The sequence below is a fragment of the Colossoma macropomum genome, unplaced genomic scaffold, assembly GCF_904425465.1.
Source record: "Colossoma macropomum unplaced genomic scaffold, Colossoma_macropomum, whole genome shotgun sequence".
NCBI lineage: Eukaryota > Metazoa > Chordata > Actinopteri > Characiformes > Serrasalmidae > Colossoma > Colossoma macropomum.
In genome coordinates, this window is record NW_023494807.1 from 23192563 (window position 1) to 23207997 (window position 15435).

Here is a 15435-nt window from a genome sequence, read left to right on the forward strand (position 1 = left end):
CTCCTCGTATTATAATGTCTCTTCCAGTATGTAACCAGATCCATCCTGGTGATATATTCAATCACAATGGTTGGTAAACTGTTATGGAAGGGCTGAAAGATGAGGCGAGTGTTGGGATTGGCCCAGCAAGTTCTACCTCTAATATTGGTAGAGTCTAGTCATGCCTCTGCCCTGCAGTACGGTAGATGGTAATTGTGATGGTGATCTTAAAAATAAATGAAAAATGGTGCTATGAGGTTTTGATATGACTGTGATGATAATCTTCCTCTGTTAAATTGGCCATTAGATCTGTAAAAATGATTTCTTTCCTCACAGGTATGCAGGGTCCTCAGGGAAATGAAGGAGAGGGATATCCAGGACCCCCAGGGCCTGCTGGGAAGCCTGGCTCACCCGGCATCCCAGGCAAACGGGGCCCTCCAGGAGCCACAGGGGTTTGTGATCCGTCCTCCTGTTACCCGGCATACGGTCTCCAGGACAACCACTTCATCAAAGGGCCTAACTTTTAGCACACTGCCTCTCTGGCCTTTATTCTGAACCCGTCACAGTGATGATGGTTTAAGAGGCCTACAACCACTTCCGGAGCTCCATTTTGACTCTGTATTGACTTTCAAGGGTTCCTGGCCTCAACTTCCATGTTCGTAGCCCCAGTAGAGGGCAAAACACCCGAAATGACCAATGTATTATTTTTTTTTTCCAGGGAATTATTTGTTATACCTTATATTAACCTACCTGTCTGAAATGAATTCCGTGTATTAGTTTTTACTTGAGTTACATGTACTACTTCTTATTCTTATCTAGAATGATATTTATAATCTAGTGTAGCAGATATTTTTGCTTTTTTGGCAGCCTTTAACATCCTAATAGTATGTGCAGTGTGCAGTGCAGTACATGAGAGTACATCAATTTTAAACATTAATATCAGATATAGTCGATCAGCAGAGACATGTTTGGTTTCCAAATCTGATTTAGTTTAGCGCTGGAGCGACAGGGCTAGGCTAACGTAGGTAACATTCACTAGTCATCCAAATCGTTTCTGAAAATAGATCCCCAAACCATCTCTCAACCTGTTCAAACCGCATACAGGTCTTCATTAAGGTCGTGCACACTGTTGATGTGGTTTGAAATCCAATACAACTTAGTGTGAGGTGTCTGACCACTGCGTTTAGCCACACTGTGAAGTTTTGTTCATTTTTATAGTTCACAGTAAGTCATACTGTTTCCTAAACCACATCAGTGAGACTGCACAACCTTCATGAATTTGTGAGCAAAGTTTTGTGCCTGTATTTGGACCATTTTAACAAACTGGTTCAAAGTCAGAGAACACATTTCAGACTTTTGACTGACTTTCTACTGAACTTTAGACTAAAATCCTCTTGCTTTGAATGACCGCATACCCTAATTATGTTTATTTTATTAAAATAAATGAGTGGGTGCTTCAGTAGTGACAAGTTTAGCTAATTTTACGCATGTTCTAAGAATGCTAGCCAGTACATGACTAGCAACAACAGCTTATAAAGAATTATAATATGTAAATCATATAAAATCATAATATTTTTCAGTAAAATAGTTTACTTAATTGCAGAAAATGTGTTTTGGTAGTGACAGTTCTTAAGGTCACACACTGATTTGCAGACTTTGGGACACTTTTATTTCAAAACAATGGGGTCTAACTGCTCACCATGTAGCCATGAGGGGCAGGGATGCAGTCTCACTTACTGCTCTAAAATACAGGGGTGTGGCTAAAATAGGGCTCCACCTATGGGCTAAAACTCCTTGTTGTTTCAGTAGTGACGTGAAAATGTGGGACAACATTTATCGTTTATTTATTTATTCATTTTAAAAATTAACCTCATGTTAAATCTTAATATTTTAACTTCATGTTAAAAGATCTTTTTTAAAACGACATTGAAAAGAAAAACAACAAAGACATTAAGTAATACTTTCACAAGTTAAAATTTAGGGGTACTCCCAATAGAAAGTCACCTTTAAATGGTAATTTTGTATATATTTAGCTTATTACTATCTCAATTAATGCTAGGGGTTTAAATAAATCATAATATAATCCTTATAAATATCTATGGTCTGAATACTTATTATTTTTTTACTGTTGGTCTGCAGCTTGAACTAATTCAGTAAAATTGTCCATTTATGGAAAAAAAATTGGGTGACTGTTGGCTTCTGTGGTTTTTGAGCTACGCTAGCCTCATAGCTGCAGCGCTAAAGCAAAGAAGCAAAATCTGGGCACCAAACATGTCTTGGATGATTAAGTCAAGTAGTTTCAGCAGAAAAACAGGACGATAGGAAGAACTTGCTGAGTAAAGAAGGTACGTTTCATTTTGAGTAATTTGGCAGCAGTCCACAGTGTGTCTGCCCACAATACCATTTGTTTTAATGTCACATCGGTGCTCTCAAAGGAGAAAAGGTCTTCAATCTGTAAATAGACCTACATTTGCACTGCCTTTGAAAAGCTACCTCTGTACTAGTAGTGATGTATCTGTGTTTGTTTGCTAGATTGTAACACTTTTGAGTGTTGTTTCACTCCTGTTGTTTGTGTAGATCTCTGGTTTCTGAAAACACATTCAAAGTCCTTTATTTAATGTGGGATAGGCTGAAATCTGAGGTTTACTGTACTTCATCTCTTGTGTGTGTTGTGGACTACTACATTTGATTTTTTGATTTCTTTTTTTTTGAATGTTTGAACAGTTCTCTGGAAGTCACTCGTCCCACCACCTCAGCTGTGTGGTTTGGAAGTGGTTTTGTCAGTCGTGTTGGTCACCCTTTTGTGCTTCAACTGGAACTATCAGTAACTCGTGTTTATTTATTGCCTCATTTTAATGCATGGACTCTTGTGATAGCCATGAATGTTTTTTTTAAAGAACTTCTTTGTTGGTTGACTTTTTTTCTTGTTTCCATTTATGTACTCATTGTGTTGTTTACATTTGAACTGTTTAAAAGTAACATTGATTAAATACACCTTTTTAATTCCTTGTAAGACTTTTGCTGAGGTTTTATTTCATGTATATGTTGATGACATAAGCTCTACACCCAGTAGTGTAATTGTAGACTATGTTGATCTGTCTTTGTCTATGTGCTACACAATATTTTTTTTCAACTGGCAGATCAGAAGAGAAAGCTGAATTAAGCTCTTCCAATGAAGTAGCCTGCAGTTCCTCTTTTGGGTGGTGTGACGGCTGTGCTACTTGTCGAAGCGTCAAGTCTCTGTGTTAGTCTGATGAAAGCCACTGAGAGTTTCACAGCTTGGCACAGCAGTTCTCTCCAAGCTCGCTGAGAATCACTTTTGTGTGCGCAGTGTAGACTTCAGACCCTTAGGGTCTGCTGAAACTAAGCCACTGCGTTTTTCTCTGTGCTTTAACAGGGACATTTTCCTTTTTCTCTTCATTATTGCTGGACTTTTCCAACTCACAGCCATGGACCCCTATGAGGACTTCTTCAGCAATGACACCGAATATGGAATCACTGAAGAATACATCACGGACGAGGAAGTGCCTCTGTGCATGAAGACCGACGTGAACCACTTTGGTGCCCATTTCATTCCAGCTTTCTACTATATGAACTTCTTGCTAAGCCTCTTGGGCAACAGCCTGGTGCTGTGCATCATCTACAAGTTTGAAAAGTTGGGCACAGTCACCAACATCTTCCTGCTCAACCTGGTCATCTCGGACTTGCTCTTTGCCACCAGCTTGCCTTTTTGGGCCGTCTACCACAGCTCTGATTGGATATTCGGCCGCTCGCTCTGCAAACTAGTGGGCAGCTTGTATTCGGTAGGTTTCTACAGCTCCATCTTGTTCCTCACCCTCATGACCTTCGATCGCTACTTGGCCGTGGTGCATGCAATCACAGCTGCCCAGAGCCGCCGGAGAGTGTACGCGTTCGCCTCGTCCGGAGTTGTCTGGTTCCTCAGCATCCTGGCTAGCATCAAAGACATGGTCCTTTATGATGTGCGGGACAGCAAGACGGAAGGTCGTCTGTGCGAGGAGACCGGCTATGCTCAAAAGACCATGGTCAAATGGCAGCTTGTGGGCTACTACCAGCAATTCGGCTTGTTCTTCTTGCTGCCTCTCATTATGGTCTTCTATTGCTACGGCCGGATCACCGTCCGCATCGTCTCCACGCGCATGAGGGAGAAGTGTAGGGCCGTCAAGCTCATCTTCGTCATTATCCTCACCTTCTTCATATGCTGGACGCCCTACAATGTGGTCATCCTCCTGTTGGCAGTCAAGCTTTCCTCCAGAGACAACTCGTGCTCGGACGGCCTGGACTACGCGCTGTACATCACACGGAACATTGCCTACCTGTACTGCTGCATCAGCCCGGTGTTCTACACCTTCGTGGGGAAGAAATTCCAAAGTCACTTCCGCAAACTTCTGGCCAAGCACATACCGTGCCTGAAGATAACCATCCTGTCATCTCAGAGCAGCAGGACCACATCGTTCAAGAGCCCCAATACAGACTACTAGTGACCAATGAAACTCAATAATCTGGTTTGGGTTTTTTTTGGTTTGATGCTGCACTGATTCAGAATATGAACAAGTCTATAGCGCGATTGCTTTGTGTTGGGGGTGTCGGGTCCCCTGGGACAAAAATGTTGTAACAGATATGAGGTTTTTGCAATTTTAAAAGAACGCCTTTTCATGTGTGTTCTTCTTTGAGTGGAAGCTGAGTCAGAAAAGAAAAAGGAAGTTGGGTATTGAACCCACTCTTGAGTGTATGCCTTGTTTCTGTGGTTGACGCTGGGTATTTAACATAGCAGTAATTAGCAGCTTTAGATTATTCAGCAGATCTCTGTAGAACATACGTTAAATATACAGACTACTAGAAAAGATATATGCATTAGTTTTGTGTTTTTTCTATTTTTTTCATCAGGGGTGTCCAATCTTATCCACAAAGGTCTGGTGTGGCTGCAGGTTTTCACTCCAACAAAGCAGGAGATCATCTGATCAGCAATTTGAAGCCCGAAACCGACTGAGTAAACAGGGGGAAATCAGGTGTGCTCCAGCTCATTTTGAGGGAAAACCTGCAGCCACACCGGCCCTTTGTGAATAAGATTGGACACCCCTGTTTTACATCTCACTATTTTGTTGTTAAGTAAAAAAAAAAAACGGAAGCTGTCTGATATGTCTTTCAAGTTTGCAGTGAAATACTGATTTGGGGTCAGACTGGTCAGAGTGGAGAAGTCAGAGAAGATGTCCTTTCTGGTAAATAAAGTGCATCAGCATTATTGATTCCTTGACTCTCTGTACCTATTTTTATAGCATATTTTCTGCAGATATATGCATGTGTTTGTTTTTTCAACCTGGTTATGGGCATGCTTATAGAGCTTAACCACATCCGCTGAATATTTTTACAAATTTTTTTTTCACACACAGTGTGGTTAAAAGCAGTCTTTTAAGCAGTGTTTGAAACCTACAGACCACAGTATCCTGGGGAAAAAGCCAGAGCCTTCAATAACATTATTAACCTATGTCAGTGCTGAAATGTTTCCTTAACCTATGTGTGTAGTTAGGTTTACATCAAAAAAGGGAAAAAAGTGTGTCTTTACAAATTTTTTCTCAGTTTTACTGTTATATGTAATCATGTGCAATTTGTATAGATCTGTGCTTTCCTGAGTATTTTCAAGAGATTAAACCCTTTTGTTTTCTAAGCATTTGTGAAGAAAGCAATCTACTTTTTACTCAGTACTCAATAATAATCATTAACATTCAGCTACAAACTCATTTGTTTGTGTTTCATTTCTTTATATTATAATGTGTTATATATACACTTCTCACATTCGAGCTTTACTATTTCATCTTAGACTAAAAGGAACCAAAAAGAGAAGTACAAAGCAGTTTCTACGCTGACAGGTGCTGGATATAGTTCCATGGCAGTTCTGTCAGGAAGTATTTTGACCTGGGGTTGGATTCACGAAAGCTTTGCTAAGAAACAAATTGCGAAGGTTCTTATGACAAACGCTACTATGTTCATAACATTGGGCCTCATTCACCAATATCTTATTAAGTTTTTTCTTAAATTAGTTCTTGAGAGTTCTTGGTCCTAAAAAAGGCTACATCAGATTTATCACGTGTTCTCTAACCACAGAGTTGTTCACACCTTTGTGCTCTTCAGTGTGTGTAGATTCTGTTATTACCTAAGAACAAATCTCAAATAAGAAAACACTGGTGAACGTCAGAATCTTCGTGAAAGCTGCGTAAGTTTAAGAGGAAATTTTGTTGAATGAGGCCCAATGTTCTTAAAACAGTTCTCAAGCATGTTTTCAAATATTCTCTTTTCCATAGAAAATATTACTTGTTTTTTTTTATGTAGGGTATCAATAGCTTGTTACATTTCACAGCCTACTATAATGACACTTTTTGAATTTCAGCCCATGCCTTCAACATAGTATGAGGGAAGATTGAGTGAGGGAGGGGGGAGAACTCTGAGAACTTGGGCTGGATTTCTAGGCAGCTTCTGCCTGTAGCCTGAAGGCCAGACCCCCTTATAGCTGTAGTAGGACTGATGTAGGACTGAGGAACTGGGAGGAGATGGGGTGGCGGTGGGGTTTGCGAACACGTCGTTATGGTAATGGAAGGTGAGGGTGTGAATTTATAGGGCGTTAGATTGGAAGAAGGAGGGGTTTCAGCCATGTTCCTCCCCCCAAACCTCAGTTATAACATGACTACATTTTGGATTACTTGTTCTTTCTGCTGACTCTGCTGGTTACTGGGCCTCATTCACCAAGCATTCTTAAGATTAAATCTCTTCTTAAAACCCACTTACACAGTTTTCACGAGCATTCCACCAATTGTTCACGTTTCACCAATGTTTTATATTTGAGATTTTTTCTTAGATAAGAACAGAACCTACACACACCCAAGAGCTCAAAGGTGCGAACAACTCTGCGGTTTAAGAACCCGTCATTAATCTGACGTAGATGTTTTCTTAGGACCTTTCTCGAGAACACATTTAAGAAAAAACTTAAGTAAGATATTGGTGAATGAGGCGCTATGAGTCTAATCCACTCAGCACAACAAAAATCAAACAAACTATCTAACAAGCATTAGGAAATAGGAAAAAAGTGGTCTATTTTAAAAATTACATTTTGTGGAACAAATAGGACGTTACAGTTTTAGAGGCCTACCTTGTCAACTCTTACAGTATAGGACAGCTGAGATGCTGCCGTAAAGTTAAGAAGAAATCTAAGAACATTGGGCCTCGTTCATCAAAATCTTCTTAAGTTTTTTCTTAAATTTGTTCTTGAGAAAGAACCTAAGAAAAAGTCTACGTTAGATTTATGATGTGTTCTTCATCCACAGAACTGTTCCCACCTATTTTCTCATAACAATAAATCCCATTGTCCTCATAGGTAGCCTATATGCCCACCAGTGCCCATAAAAGGGCATTGTACTGCACACAGGGAAAAAACACAGACAGAAACTGCAAACCAAAGCTGAGTGAGAAGTGAAAAACGCTGAAATAAAAAAAAATAAAGAAAATGGAGTATTGGATTCTCAACATAAGCAAAACTTTACAAGTTCTGAAGTGGAAGTACTGCTGTGGGAAGTGAACAGCAGTAACATTTTCCCTGCTTCCAACACACCTGAGCCAACTAATCAGCACATTAACAGCTCATTATAGGTTAAAGAGGCTGTGTCCTGCCCTCAGTTAAGGCAGGGAAAGCATTAAAATGCACAGGACAGTGGGCCTCCAGGACCAAGCTTGAGAAACACTGTCCTAGGCCATGTCCTGTCTCAGAGTCAGAAGGTAAGCTTGTTTTTCAGAATTAATACAATTTGGCGGTACATTTATCTAAAAGCTGTACCTGATAACATGTATACAACTTTGTAAAACCTAATGGTGGGTGATTATTTTTGTGTCCATGTGTTTAAAGTGTTTAGTTTGTACTTTTTACAGACAAAACATTTCAGAATTGAGACCCCAAAAGTAAAATGTCACAACTATGGTTTATGTCATTTATTTACAGATGAACTCCTGCTGCGGCCACCACCCTCTGAGACGCAACCTGACCTCAGAAATGGGCCCGGACTAACAAGTGAGAATTGCCCAAACACTTTCACAGGTAGCCTCAACACTGACCACAATCTTGGAAACACTTTTAAAGAAATTTCGACATGTCTAAAATAAGGAAGATTTACATGAAACCTGTTTCAGAATCAACAAAAATGTATAAATAATCACACTGTAAAAGCTGAATTCATTTTAAACCCTATTTTTACAAACCAGCAATTAACTGCTGTCAAACTTGGGCAGCAGATCTGTTGTGTGGTGCCAAGAGCAGGTCAGGACACACATCCTCTTGTTGCTGTGGTGGCTCAGGGGGAAGTGGTACACCGCATTTCATGGCAGAGCTGTGCAACACACAGCAGGCCATGATTACCCTCCAAACTTAAAATGATAAAAAGATGCCTGAAGATGATAACATGCAAAAGGTTATGGCTGAGGTCGTCTATAGACCCTCAAATGTTTCTGCAAGACTAAAACAATTTCTCAGCTGTTCTCTTTATACACACCTTCTCCGGTTTGTAAAGCAGCTTGCCACCTGCTGTGTCCAGACACATCCAGCGTCCTTTTAAGATGCCATTGGTGTGCTCAATGGTGGAGTGAGTATGTGCGTGCTGCTGATTTTAGGACACCTTCTGGTCAGTTTGAGGGTTGGTGAGTGGCGTCACTAATCAGGGGGCCAGGGCATATTATCAATCTCCCAATAAAACAAGTCATTAAAGACATAGAAGCCCACTGTTGCTGGAATTTATAATTACTAAAAGATTAGATTTACAAAAGATTTATAATTACTAAAAGCGTATGTGCCATGAGTCTCCAGCAGCTCCTTGTTTGAGGCACATACCCAAAGAACTGTTTTGTAAAATGTAGGGGTCGTGTGCACCTCCTGGGAAGCAGGAGGCCACATTCAGAAGTCACAGATGAGTTGTACATTTATGGAGAGATATCTCTTGTGGTTCGGATATGGGAGTGGATCTGGAGAGGGTGTCTTAATGTGAACGTGAGTGCAGTCTGTCGCGCTGATGGTGTTGGGTAGACCAGCAATTGAATGGAAGCCTCTTATGACCGGGACCTGTGCTTCTGCTGAATAGGGGAATTGTACTGATTGTGTGGCCAATTGATTTATCCCATCCACAACTCATGGGAGAGCATGACCAATGGATGCCTGTGATATGCCCACCCTGTCTCCTCTGAAATGTCCTAGTGGCTAAAAAGCCCAAGGTGGACAGTACCTGCATGTGTGGTGGTACAGGGTTAGACCGTCTGGTATGGCTCCTCAGTGCTGGCTCCAAACCATTGCAAAGCTCCACGAGGACAGCTCTTGGGAGCCTAAAGCGTCCCAAGAGTTACTCGTCACTCTCTGCAAATAGATCTATGTGGTCCTGGAATATGCGTATGGAATATGATCTGTAACATCTTAAAGCAGCAGTAAACAAGCTATCAGACCTAGGAAGCAAGTAGGGCTAGGATGCAGAAATAGGCCTACTTTGGGCCATAAAAATAGCATGATCAATCACTTATTATTGGATGGCATGGTTCCCAATTAACATAATTGATGTCAATTGAAGTGCTAGTGTAGTGTTTATTTATATTTAAAGACCATAATGCTTTGTGCAATAATGAAAGAAAAAAATGCAAATATAATAAATGATGAAAAAAATAAAACAATATACAATATTATACAACGGTAGAATTGAACAAAATGCATTAACCAAGGATTTTGCACAAACACATGAGCACTCAAATGAGCAGAAGTGTGCTTAGATTCCTTTCTTACCCAAGAACAAATCTCAATTAAGAAAACTGCGTAAGACGCGTTTTGTTCTTTTGACACTTTTACTCCCACCTGAGTCATTATTTCACAGAAATACCAGTACCTTCTGGGGTTTGGCTTCTTTACACATCTCTGAGATGTAGATATGAATGAAGCTATGAAATGAGTAAAGAGCTTCGTTGAGTGCTGCGTTGGCCAAAAGAGGCCTGAACACTAACCGATAGATGTCGCCAGCGAGCAGCCTCTTCTACCACTCGTACCTGGAGATTTTGTTCAAACAGCTTTACTGACTTTTTAAGCTGAAAATAACGAAGGAAGTGCGTGAATTAAGAAAGCTGAGGTAAAATACCTTCATCTCCGCTGCTCTCAGTTGTTTTTCGGCTTCTCTACAATCGACGATAAGCACACATTGCTGTTTGACTGTTAGCGTCACCCAGTCAACCGACCAATCACCAACAAGCTTCTGTGGTCCGTTTTTACGTCATTTTTTCTCCCGATTTTTTTTTTTTTATTATTGATTTTTAATTCTTGTACTTAATTTTTTAAATATATTAAATATTCAGAACAATTACTATTTGCAGTACTACAATTAGTAAATGGTAAATTAATTAACAGGCAAAGAAAATGAAAATAAATAATTAAATGAAAAAAAATGAAAAAATGTGTAAATAAACATAGAAGATAAAATTAAAAAATGTAAGAATTTTTAATAAATAATAAAAAAATCACAATGACAACAATCGTCACATCTACCCTCATATTGAGAATAAAATACAAGGGCATTAAATACATTGAAAAAATCTTCAAATATTTGAGGAATGTAAGGCATCTTATTTTTGATTATTTTAAGAAATGTAAAAAAAAAACATAATTTTGGGATAGACGTCGACGTCAGGCTGTTTTGTACTGACTGAAGGTTTACTCTGGCTCGCTGAGAAAGTTATCAGTTCTCTCATAACCAAAAAAGCCTTTTGTTCTTTTGAGCAAAATCGTTATTCATTATAACTTTCTCCTGCAATAACTGCACTGAAATGATAGTTTAAAAAACTTGATTTTATAACGTTTTTTGGTCGTTTATTTTTGCGAAATGGAATATTTTTTAAAATTGGAATGAAGTTGGAGGCTCCGGCGACGGTGCGTGTGCCTGCGTGATGACGCAGTAGCGATGGTGGGAGGGGTTTGAGGTGGTGAAACAGCGGCAGCATGCCATTGGCTGCAGCCTGCTGGTGGTAGTCTGGGAAAATAAAGGGAGAGGAGGATGCAGCATCCCTCCATCAGCGGCCGAGCGGACAGGGCGATGCTGAGCAGGGGGAGTGTGTGTGTGTGGTGATGCTGAGCAGGAGGAGTGTGTGTTCGGGGTGTGTGTGAGTGCCGTGACGGAACATGGGAGCGCGCGCTTGAGCGGATTTGCGTTTGGAGCATGATTCACCGCCAGGTGATACTGACCCAGGTAAGCGTGCGCGTGCGCGTGTTGTGTCGGCTCGCTCGCTCACGTTTTGCTCGAATGCAGCAGATTCGATTCGGTGGTCGTTTGGGATGTGTGTGTGCGCGTGTGTGTGAGCGAGCATCTCAGCAGGGAGAGAGGCCTCGATGATTGTCCTTTTGTGTATGCGCGCGCGCGCGCGCGTGTGTGTGTGTGGGATGGGGGATGCGCGTGTGGTTGTGCGTCTGTAGGAGGGGGGGGTCACTATGTGGAACCTACTGGATTGTATTCTATATAATGATTTTGTCTCATAAGCAGTATGTGTTTACAGCAATTTATGATTTGTATGAATCTAAACATCTCAACACTGTAAAGCACAGCCTTAAAAGGTTCTTAGTGAAGGCAGCTGTTATATCATATATAGACGACAAATCAAATAACCATTTCAGTGCATGGTTGTGATGGGGAACCTGTTGTAAACGGTTCTTTAACCCCTTGAACAGGCTTATTACTCAGTAAATAAACTTAAGACGTATTTAGACAGCGTGGTCCACATACAGGCCCTTGCAGTAACCCTTAATACGGTTAAAGTATACACTTAAAAAAGATGGTTCTTCAGGGGTTCTTTAGGAAAGGCAGTTGTTCTATTTAGAACCATGAGTTGTAAATGGAACAGTTTGCATGCTTAAATCCTTCTTTGTATGGTGTGAATGGTTCTTCAGATTGATGGAGAATGTGTTGTATATGGTTATATAGAGAATGTATGGTTCCTCAGGGGTTCTTTAGTAAACACAATGGTTTTATTTAGAGCCATGAGTTCTGTATAGAATCATTTGCGTGCTTAAATAGTTCTTTTCATGGTGAAATTGTTCTTCAGATTGATGTAGATTGTCTTGTATATGGTTCCATATAGAACCTTTTTGAAAATGCTTCTAGATAGCACCAAAAAGGGTTCTGCTGTTGTTACAAGCCTTGCATCCTAACAATAGCAGAACCCTTTCTGGTGCTGTGTAGAACCATAAACAACACTTTCTTTATCAATCTGAAAAATGATTTCACCCTGAAAAGCACCATTTAAGCATGCAAATGGTTTTATTTAGAACTTGTGGTTTAGAACCATCTTTTTTAAGTGTGTACCTTCCATGTAGCACCGCTTTTGTTAGTATGGCTTACTAAGCCATGGAAACCTATTTCTGCTACTGTATAGAACCTTTTTTGGTAAGAGTGTAGGATTACTGTGAGCTGTAATTTGAGCCAACATCCAACTATATGGTCATCAGTATCATTAGTTTATATCATATACAGCAGACTGTAAGGTCAGTATTACACACAAAAAGATAATAACACACTAATAAGACATTTATTACTAAACAATCTAAAAACATACGGTAATAGCCGACCAGGCTTTACTCATGATGTCATGCTTTGTGGAATCAGTATTGATAAAATGAGTAGCCGTACACAAGGTCATGCACAGAATTAACTTAATTTGAACACAATTTAATTTGGAACAATTTTTGCATGAATAAAATGTATTACATCACCACAATGATGTCATCCAGTTTACTTTTAGGTAATAATAGTGTTGAGATCATATGGTTTGTTAATGTGGAGATGATATACACATTAAATCAAGTCAGCTGAGTGCATCACCTTTTCAGCGTCTGAGGCCTGTGAGCTGTCATGTCATCCTCATTCTGGTCCATCCTGAGCTGTTGTTGTGGTCATCTCCTGATTTTCACTGTTTTATGCTACACAAAAGTTGTGAGACCTTTATTCTGTTACCAAACAGTGCCAGCTCACTACCACTAGTGACAGTTCTATCAATGATGTCATGTTTATTAAAAGGGATTTTTCAAAATCTCTGCATAATTCAATTGTTCAGATGTAATCATGGTTATTCAGAGTGCTTTGATGTGAAGTGGTTTGTTGTAGAGAAACTTGCTGAGTCAGAATTGTTCACAGTGGTGATAGGAACCAGACGTCTGAGAAGTTTGATGCTTCTAAATAAGCTTCCTGATGTCTAAAACATTTTTACTTTTATGATGAGATTATGGCCTAAAATATGATTTTTAAAACATGTTAATGGTGGAGAGGGACATGCAGGGTGTTGTAAGGAAAAAACAGAAAAATATTTTTACAAATATACTACTATTTTACTATTATTAGCATTACATATATAAATTCAGAGGACACATGTAGGTTCACTGGTGGTTTTGGATAGTAAATAAAAAGGCTATATTTGTGTTGTAGACATCTGGATCCCATCACCACCACTGTAAAGAAATCTGAGTTGGTAAGTTTCTCTATAATGAACCATTTCACATCAGACCACTTTGTTTAAATCTCAACAATTGAATTATGCAAGGATGCAATGTAATATATCTTACACATGTAATGGCATTTAAATCAAGTCAAACAATCAAAGTAAGTCTAATAAAATGAGTGCAAAAGAATCACTATAAGAAAGCTGCTGTGTGAACAACTGGATGTATTAATGTAACTTCACTGTACATTACTGTGATGGGATTTTTTTCCCCAAGCAATTTTGGAACATTTCTGTTGGTCTGCTTTCAGTATGGAAGCGAAGATCTTTATGTATATAGTATTATTATTTTATGTATGTTAACATTAAAATGGACTAAAACACTAGGCCATTTACTTGCACTGTGACATTTATGAATAAATGCTAAACATACTCACTAGCCGTTTACATGCAGTCTAATAATCCATTAATAATCTGACTAACAGCTCAATCAGAATAGAATACGTCCATGTTTACACCTCAGTTGGAATAGGCCAATCCGACTGAGGCCAGTCGGAATACAATTCCTATCTGATTGAACGAGGCGGGTAATCCTGTAAATAATCCATTAAATAGAAGAATAATAGCCGTGTAAACACCTCTATCTGATACATTCCTAGTCTGAAAGTTTAAGTACGTTCTGCTCGTGTGCGTCACGTCATAGCGAAAGTTTATATTATTCAACATGACGGAGCAGAAACTGGTCTGCAGAGGAGACGAAGTTTATGCTTTGATCTTTAAATGACGGTGGTGGGACGGACGTCCAGCTTATCTGTCTCAGAACACGACGTCTTCCTCTGGCACTTCTTTAATAAGTACATGTGAAGTACTTTTTCCTGAGTCTGACATCATTTTAAAGCCATTAAAAACATAAGCACTGCTTACTGCTGCTCGTCTCAGGCTGACTGGACTCACATGATGCTGGTTGTCATGGTAACGTCTACACTAAGCGGTTCTCTACTCGTATGTAATTTTGGATCGGATTACTTGTAGTGAGCATGTAAACAGAGATTTTCCATCAGATTGTTGAGTAGAGAGAGAATATAAACACCTCAGTCTGTTTCTATAATTGAAATGTATTTAATCAGATTGGCAAAAATCTTTGCATGTAAACACAGCCAGTGTTATCAGACCTGTTAAAATTTGAAGCCGTGTGATAATCATCACAATATATCATTGTATTATCATAAAAACAGTAAGTGTCTAATCTCTATTGCTGATCTTTGGAGAATGGAGTGAACGGAGGCGGTTCAAGTCTAAAATGCTGTGGACGTGTAGCAGGCTTAGTGTGGATTAGCATTGATTGTGCCGTGACCCTTCCTGTAAGAAAGGGACTGTGTAGGCCCTTCGGACGCGCTGTGTATTGATCTGCTCTAAAATCGGCTCTGAGGGAGCGCGAGGCTTTGGGGAAGAAACAGAGGCATTTTTCGCTGGCAGACCAACGCATTTCCTGCCAAAAGAGCGTCCGCACCACGGCCCAGAATAGAGATCAATAGGACTTCTTTTGGGTGTTACATGCTGTATGTTTAAATTCCCACTGCAGCCTGGACCACCCAGGGGTTACAGTGCTTACGGAAGCAGCAGATATATCAGCAGGGGTGGCCAGATTGATTAAATCAATAGAACAAAGGCAGATGGGTTCAAGTAATTTATAAGAGGTCGGATGTTGGCTCTTATTCTGCTGCTCATTGCCAGAGACAATTCATGGTTGTCCATATTCAGAATTGTTTAATATTGAAGAATTGGTTAATAGTAAGGGGGAAGCAGTTTGAATACAATATCAAACAACTGAAAAATTGTTAGAAATTGAACACTGTACCACCAAAATGCCCCTTTCTTAATTATCGAAACTACACACTTCTCAACCACTGACTAGGCTGCGGACCAGGTAGGGAGCAAAGGGCATCTCTGTGG

General features: G+C 39.8%; 2 protein-coding genes across 3 annotated transcripts in view; both read left to right on the forward strand.

Moving 5' to 3' along the window:
* si:ch211-106n13.3 (vWFA and Collagen domain-containing protein) overlaps window positions 1–2987 on the forward strand; it is a 48654-nt gene extending 45667 nt beyond the window's left edge. For both annotated transcript variants that reach the window (XM_036556219.1, XM_036556220.1), the window contains one exon: window positions 316–2987. In XM_036556219.1, the coding sequence (XP_036412112.1) occupies window positions 316–506 (191 nt within the window). In that variant the 3' untranslated portion in view covers window positions 507–2987. The remainder of the gene's footprint in view (window positions 1–315) is intronic.
* Window positions 2988–3159: 172 nt separating this feature from the next.
* ccr12a (chemokine (C-C motif) receptor 12a) lies at window positions 3160–5243 on the forward strand. Its single transcript, XM_036556221.1, has one exon. It carries the CDS (start codon window positions 3429–3431, stop codon window positions 4476–4478), a length of 1050 nt encoding a protein of 349 aa, XP_036412114.1. The 5' UTR covers window positions 3160–3428; the 3' UTR covers window positions 4479–5243.
* The last annotated feature ends 10192 nt before the right edge of the window (window positions 5244–15435 follow it).